This window comes from Ovis aries, chromosome 23 (genome assembly GCF_016772045.2).
Source record: "Ovis aries strain OAR_USU_Benz2616 breed Rambouillet chromosome 23, ARS-UI_Ramb_v3.0, whole genome shotgun sequence".
Lineage (NCBI taxonomy): Eukaryota > Metazoa > Chordata > Mammalia > Artiodactyla > Bovidae > Ovis > Ovis aries.
The window spans coordinates 44,492,568-44,500,454 of record NC_056076.1 but is presented as its reverse complement, the minus strand read 5'-3'; the positions used below and the strand labels follow the sequence as shown (position 1 = coordinate 44,500,454).

At 39.2% G+C, this 7,887-nt stretch overlaps 1 protein-coding gene across 1 annotated transcript; it reads right to left on the bottom strand.

Moving 5' to 3' along the window:
- Window positions 1-1,698: 1,698 nt before the first annotated feature.
- LOC101108009 (heterogeneous nuclear ribonucleoproteins A2/B1-like) lies at window positions 1,699-2,754 on the bottom strand. The gene has a single exon (XM_042239360.1). The coding sequence runs from the start codon at window positions 2,752-2,754 to the stop codon at window positions 1,699-1,701; it is 1,056 nt and encodes a 351-aa protein (XP_042095294.1).
- Window positions 2,755-7,887: the final 5,133 nt, after the last annotated feature.

Here is a 7,887-nt window from a genome sequence, read left to right as displayed (position 1 = left end):
CCCACTTGATTGTGGTCTGTGGTCCTTTTAATGTGTTGCTGGATTTGGTTTGCTACTATTTTGTTGAGGATTTTTGCATCTATATTTACCAATGATATTGGCCCATAATTTTTTTGAGGTATCTTTGTCTTTTGGTATTAGGGTGATAGTGGCCTCACAAAATGAGTTTGGGATTGTTTCTCCCTCTGCAATTTTTTGGAAGAGTTTGAAAAAGATAGGTGTTAGCTCTTTTCTAAATGTTTGATAGAATTTCCCTGTGAAGCCATCTAGTCCTGGACTTCTGTTTCTTGAAAGATTTTTAAACACAGTTTCAATTTTAGTGCTTGTGATTGGTCTGTTCACATTTTCTCTTTCTTCCTGCTTCAGTCTTGGAAGATTGTTCTTTTCTAAGAATTTTTCCATTTCTTCCAGGTTGTTCATTTTATTAGCATATGATTATTTATAGTAGTCTCTTATGATTCCTTGCATTTCTTGCAGTGTCAGCTGTATTTTCTTTTTCATTTCTAATTTTATTGATTTCAGGCTCCTTCCTTTTTTCTTGATGAGTCTGGCTAAAGGTTTATCAACATTGTTCATCTTCTCAAAGAACCTGCTTTTAGTTTCATTGATCTTTGCTATTGTTTTCTTAATTTCTATTTCATTTATTTTTGATTCTTTCGAGATGAGATGTTTGAGATGTGTATAAAAATCAATACCAAGGTACATGTCAAGGAAATATTTTTCCTATATTTTCCCTCAGAGTTCATGTCTTCAGATCTTACATTTATGTTTTTATTTAGAGTTAATTTTTGTGAGTGGTGTAAGATATGAACCAACTTTTATTATTGTGCATGTGAACATCCAATATTCCCAGCGCTATTTACTATCTTTTCCCCATTAAGTATTCTTGACTCCCCTGTCAAATATTAGTTGATTGTATATGCTTGAGTTTATTTGGGGGCTCTTGATTTTGTTCCATTTCTTTACTTGTTTTTATGCCAGTATCATACTATTTTAATTACCATAACTTTATAGTTATGGGGCTTCCTTGGTGGCTCAGACTGTAAAGAATCCTCCTGTCAATGCAGGAGATCATAGCTTTATAATATGACTTAAAAAAAATACCTTCTGCATTGATCTTCTTTCTCAGTATTTCTCTGGGTATTTGGGGTAATTTTGTGGTTCCATAAAAATTGTAGGAGTGTTTTTTCTAATTAAAAAAAATGCCATTGGAATCTTTTTTTTTTCACCTTTTAAATTATTTCATTAAGTCTTCAATGTACAATAGCTTCTTTACACATGAACTAAATTTTTTTAGAAGAATGATGTTAGGTCTTATTACATGATGATTCTAGCTAGTAGTTTTTCCAAATGTTGGGGAAAATCTTGAAAAAGGATTTTCACATCTCACCCAAAACATTGAAATTTAACATTATCAAAGAAAGAGATGCTTCTACACTCTTGAACAGTGGCCACTGGAAAGACATTTCAAAAAGAAAGAATTGTATCTCAAAAGCATTTTTTATATGATTTTTTCCTCCAAAGACGGTAATGTTTTTACATAATTAAGTCCATTCACAAAATGGCTTTCTGCACGTGCTCTCATGCCTTGGGCCACATCACCAAATATTTATGCATGACTGAAATGAGTTTCCTTGACATTGTTATTTCCATAGCCTGAAGCTGTTCTGTTACCTCCAGGCTCTCATTCTCCCTGATTTATACAATCAAGCCCCTGTCAAATAACAAGCTCAATATCGCCATCTCTCCATAATCCCCACTTTCTCCATGGCCTCCTGGACAATAGTTTCCTCCACCATATGATCCTTCCATATTCCTCCTACCATTCAGTTTCCCACTCTTTAGTAACTCATACTTTGAAGGTTTCTGCTTATAATTTCTCAAATTATAGCAATTCTGACTTCCATCGTTCCTTCCTCTCGCTCTGCAGCCCCTATTCTGGTGGCCATGTCCAGGTCCTCCTCCATAACCAAGACTAACCCTCAAACTACCACCTCCTGGTCCCCCTCCATACCCATGGTCACCATCCCCAGATTCACCACTGCTCCCACCTCCATCAGATCCTCCTCTAAAGTCCCTTCCTTGTCCAGCTCCAAAATTTCCACCACCACTATGCAAGTATAGGAAATCAACCTTACCTCCTCCCTTTCCTATTCTAGAATGCTGGAGTGCCTGCATTTCTTGTCTAGACAAGGCCTTTCTTACTTCTGCATGATAACCATTGATGGTATGGTATTTCTGCAATACAAGCTTATCCACAGGATCGTGGTCATCAAAAGTCACAAACCCAAAGCCTCTTTTCCTTCCAGACTCCCTATCACTAATGATCTCAATGGCATTGATGTTTCCATATTTCTCAAAGTAATCTCTAAGATGATGCTTCTCCGCGTCTTCTCCAATTCTACAAACAAACAGCTTCTTCACAGTGACAAGAGCCCCTGGTTTTCCATAGTCCTCTCTTGGGACAGCGCGTTTGGGGGCGACACTTTTCCCATCGATGGAATGAGGTCTGGCTGCCATGGCAGCATCCACCTCAGCCACAGAGGAAAACGTGACAAAACCAAATCTTCTTGATGTCTGGCTGGCAGGATCTCTTATGACCACACAGTCTGTAAGATATCCCCACTGCTGGTAGTAGTTCCATAGAGTTTCTTCTGTGGTTTCAGAGCTCAAGCCACCAACAAAGAGTTTGCAGAATTCTTCATTATCTCTCTTATTCCTCTCCAAAGGATCAGATGTTGACATTTTTTTCATCACGTGCTTGGGTGCTTGAGCCATTTTTCTGAAGCTGAGGAGGATGAAGGAGATCTCAGAGACTAACAGGAACCTGACCAATCCCAGCTCCTGGCTTCCACTCCTCTGGAAAGAGAGCCTCCAGGAGAACCTCCAAGTCCTGGCTTCGGGGATGCTATTACTGCCTCTGGAGCCTCTGCCGCCCTTGAATCAGTCTTGAGCCCCTTTCAATTTTTCAGAATAGGCTGATCTGTGAAAGAGGCTGATGCTGGTTCCCCCTGACCCGATCCTGATGCTGACCTGTGACTCGATCCTGAGATGTAGACCACCTGTAGCTTGCCAGAGAAAGCCTCCATTGGAATCTTGATAGGAGTTGTATTGAATCTGTAGATGGTTTTTTGTACTATTGACGCTTTAACAGAATTCTTCCAACCATGAGTACAGGATAACTTTTCATTTATTTTCTCTCTTTCAATTTTTTTCCATCAATATCTTGTAGTTTTCATCAATGTTTTGTAGTTTAACTTTTTTGCTTAAATTTATTCCTTGGGTTTTTTTTTTTGATGCTGTTGTAAATGAGATTTATTTCTCTATTTCTTTTTCAGAAAATTTCCTTTTAGTGTATGAAGACACTACTGATATTTATATGTTAAATTGTATACTGCAACTTTACTAAATTCATTGATTAATTTCAACAGGGTTTTTTTGGTTTAAATTTTTGTTAAAAATTTCTAGGAAAGAGGCGACAAAATAAGGCCAATTGAGGATCCTGTGATTTCTGGAATTTTTTTATTTTTATTTTTATTTTTACTTTATTTTGCTTTACAATACTGTATTGGTTTCGCCATACATTGACATGAATCCACCACGGGTGTACATGAGTTCCCAATCCTGAAGCCGCCCCCCCCCACCTCCCTCCCCATATCATCTCTCTGGATCATCCCCATGCACCAGCCCCAAGCATCCTGTATCCTGTATCAAACACAGACTGGTGATTCGTTTCTTACCTGATAGTATACATGTTTCAATGTCATTCTTCCAAATCATCCCACCTTCTCCCTCTCCCACAGAGTCCAAAAGTCCGTACTAAACATCTGTGTCTCTTTTGCTGTCTCACATACAGGGTTATCATTACCATCTTTCTAAATTCCATATATATGTGTTAATATATTGTATTGGTGTTTTTCTTTCTGGCTTACTTCACTCTGTCTAATAGGCTCCAGTTTCATCCACCTCATTAGAACTGATTCAAATGTATTCTTTTTAATGGCTGAGTAATACTCCATTGTGTATATGTACCACAGCTTTCTTATCCATTCATCTACTGATGGACATCTAGGTTGTTTCCATGTCCTGGCTATTATAAACAGTGCTGCGATGAACATTGGTGTGCACGTGTCTCTTTCAATTCTGGTTTCCTTGGTGTGTATGCCCAGCTTTGGGATTGCTGGGTCATAAGGCAGTTCTATTTGCAATTTTTTAAGGAATCTCCATGCTGTTCTCCATAGTGGCTGTACTAGTTTGCATTCTCACCAACAGTATAAGAGGGTTCCCTTTTCTCCACACCCTCTCCAGTATTTATTGCTTGTAGACTTTTGGATCACAGCCATTCTGACTGTGTGAAATGGTACCTCATTGTGGCTTTGATCTGCATTTCTCTGATAATGAGTGATGTTGAACATCTTTGCATGTGTTTGTTAGCCATCTATATGTCTTCTTTGGAGAAATGTCTATTTAGTTCTTTGGCCCATTTTTTTATTGGGTCGTTTATTTTTCTGGAATTGAGCTGCATGTGTGGCTTGTATATTTTTGAGATTAGTTGTTTGTCATTGCTTCATTTGCTATTACTTTCTCCCCTTCAGAAGGCTGTCTTTTCACCTTGCTTATAGTTTCCTTTGTTGTGCAGAAGCTTTTAATTTTAATTAGATCCCATTTGTTTATTTTTGCTTTTATTTCCAATATTCTGGGAGGTGGATCATAGAGGATCCTGCTATGATTTATGTCGGAGAGTGTTTTGCCTATGTTCTCCTCTAGGAGTTTTATAGTTTCTGGTCTTACATTTAGATCTTTAGTCCATTTTGAGTTTATTTTTGTGTGTGGTGTTAGAAAGTGATCTAGTTTCATTCTTTTACAAGTGGTTGACCAGTTTTCCCAGCACCACTTGTTAAAGAGATTGTCTTTTCTCCATTGTATATTCTTGCTTCCTTTGTCGAAGATAAGGTGTCCATAGGTGTGTGGATTTATCTCTGGGCTTTCTATTTTGTTCTATTGATCTATATTTCTGTCTTTGTGGCAGTACCATACTGTCTTGATGACTTTGGCTTTGTAGTAGAGCCTGAAGTCAGGCAGGTTGATTCCTCCAGTTCCATTCTTCTTTCTCAAGATTGCTTTTGGCTATTCGAGGTTTTTTGTATTTCCATACAAATTGTGAAATTATTTGTTCTAGCTCTGTGAAAAATACCGCTGGTAGCTTGATAGGGATTGCATTGAATCTATAGATTGCTTTGGGTAGTATACTCATTTTCACTATATTGATTCTTCTGATCCATGAACATGGTATATTTCTCCATCTATTAGTGTCCTCCTATATTTCTTTCATCAGTGTTTACCCTTGCCATCTCTTGTTTGACCACTTCCAATTTGCCTTGATTTATGGGCCTGACATTCCCGGTTCCTATGCAATATTGCTCTTTACAGCATCGGATCTTGCTTCTATCACCAGTCACGTCCACAACTGGGTATCGTTTTTGCTTTGGCTCCATCCCTTCATTTTTTCTGGAGTTATTTCTCCACTGATCTCCAGGAGCATATTGGGCACCTAGCGACCTGGGGAGTTTCTCTTTGGTATCCTATCATTTTGCCTTTTCATACTGTTCATGGGGTTCTCAAGGCAAGAATACTGAAGTGGCTTGCCATTCCCTTCTCCAGTGGACCACACTCTAAGTCTATGCCCCAACCAGTAACGCTGAAGAAGCTGAAGTTAAAGGGTTTTATGAAGACCTACAAGACGTTTTAGAACTAACACCCACAAAAGATGTCCTTTTCAGTATGGGGGTCTGGAATGCAAAAGTAGGGAGTCAAGAAACACCTGGAGTAACAGGCAAATTTGGCCTTGGAATACGGAATGAAGCAGGGCAAAGACTAATAGAGTTTTGCCAAGAAAATGCACTGGTCATAGCAAACACCCTCTTCCAACCACACAAGAGAAGACTCTACACATGGACATTACCAGATGGTCAACACTGAAATCAGATTGATTATATTCTTTACAGCCAAAGATGGAGAAGCTCTATACCATCAACAAAAACAAGACCAGGAGCTGACTGTGGCTCAGATCATGAGCTCCTTATTGCCAAATTCAGACTTAAATTGAAGAATATAGGGAAAAACGCTAGATCATTCAGGTATGACCTCAATCAAATCCCTTATGATTATACAGTGGAAGTGAGAAATAGATTTAAGGGCCTAGATCTGATAGATAGAGTGCCTGATGAACTATGGAATGAGGTTCGTGACATTGTGCAGGAGACAGGGATCAAGACCATCCCCATGGAAAACAAACGCAAAAAAGCAAAATGGCTGTCTGGGGAGTCCTTACAAATAGCTATGAAAAGAAGAGAGGCAAAAAGCCAAGGAGAAAAGGAAAGATATAAGCATCTGAATGCAGAATTCCAAAAAATAGCAAGAAGAGATAAAAAAGCCTTCTTCAGGATCAATGAAAAGAAATGGAGGAAAACAATAGACTGGGAAAGACTAGAGATCTCTTTAAGAAAATTAGAGATACCAAGGGAACATTTCATGCAAAGTTGGGCTCGATAAAGGACAGAAATGCTATGGACCTATTAGAAGCAGAAGACATTAAGAAGAGGTGGCAAGAACATACAGAAGAACTGTACAAAAAAGACCTTCACTACCCAGATAATCATGATGATGTGACCACTAATCTAGAGCCAGACATCTTGGAAAGTGAAGTCAAGTGGGCCTTAGAAAGCATCACTACGAACAAAGCTAGTGGAGGTGATGGAATTCCAGTTGAGCTGTTTCAAATCCTGAAAAATGATGCTGTGAAAGTGCTGCACTCAATATGCCAGCAAATTTGGAAAACTCAGCGGTGGCCACAGGACTGGAAAAGGTCAGTTTTCATTCCAATCCCAAACAAAGGCAATGCCAAAGAATGCTCAAACTACCACACAGTTGCACTCATCTCACATGCCAGTAAAGGAATGCTCAAAATTCTCCAAGCCAGGCTTCAGCAATACGTGAAACGTGAACTTCCAGATGTTCAAGCTGGTTTTAGAAAAGGCAGAGGAACCAGAGGTCAAATTGCCAACATCCGCTGGATCATGGAAACAGCAAGAGAGTTCCAGAAAAACATCTACTTCTGCTTTATTGACTATGCCAACGCCTTTGACTGTGTGGATCACAATAAACTGTGGAAAATTCTGAAAGAGATGGGAATATTGACCACCTAACCTGCCTCTTGAGAAATCTGTATGCAGGTCAGGAAGCAACAGTTCGAACTGGACATGGAATAACAGACTGGTTCCAAATAGGAAAAGGAGTATGTCAAGGCTGTATATTGTCACCCTGCTTATTTAACTTCTATTCAGACTACATCATGAGAAATGCTGGACTGGAAGAAACACAAGCTAGAATCAAAATTGCCGGCAGAAATATCAATCACCTCAGATATGCAGATGACACCACCCTTATGGCAGAAAGTGAAGAGGAACTAAAAGCCTCTTCATGAAAGTGCAAGAGGAGAGTGAAAAAGTTGGCTTAAAGCTCAACATTCAGAAAACAAAGATCATGGCATCCGGTCCCATCACTTCATGGGAAATGGATGGGGAAACAGTGGCAACAGTGTCAGATTTTATTTTGGGGGTCTCCAAAATCACTGCAGATGGTGACTGCAGCCATGAAATTCAAAGACGCTTACTCTTTGGAAGAAAAGTTATGACCAACCTAGATAGTATATTCAAAAGCAGAGACATTACTTTGCCGACTAAGGTCCGTCTAGTCAAGGCTATAATTTTTCCAATAGTCATGTATGGATGTGAGAGTTGGACTGTGAAGAAGGCTGAGCACTGAAGAATTGATGCTTTTGAACTGTGGTGTTGGAGAAGACTCTTGAGAGTCCCTTGGACTGCAAGG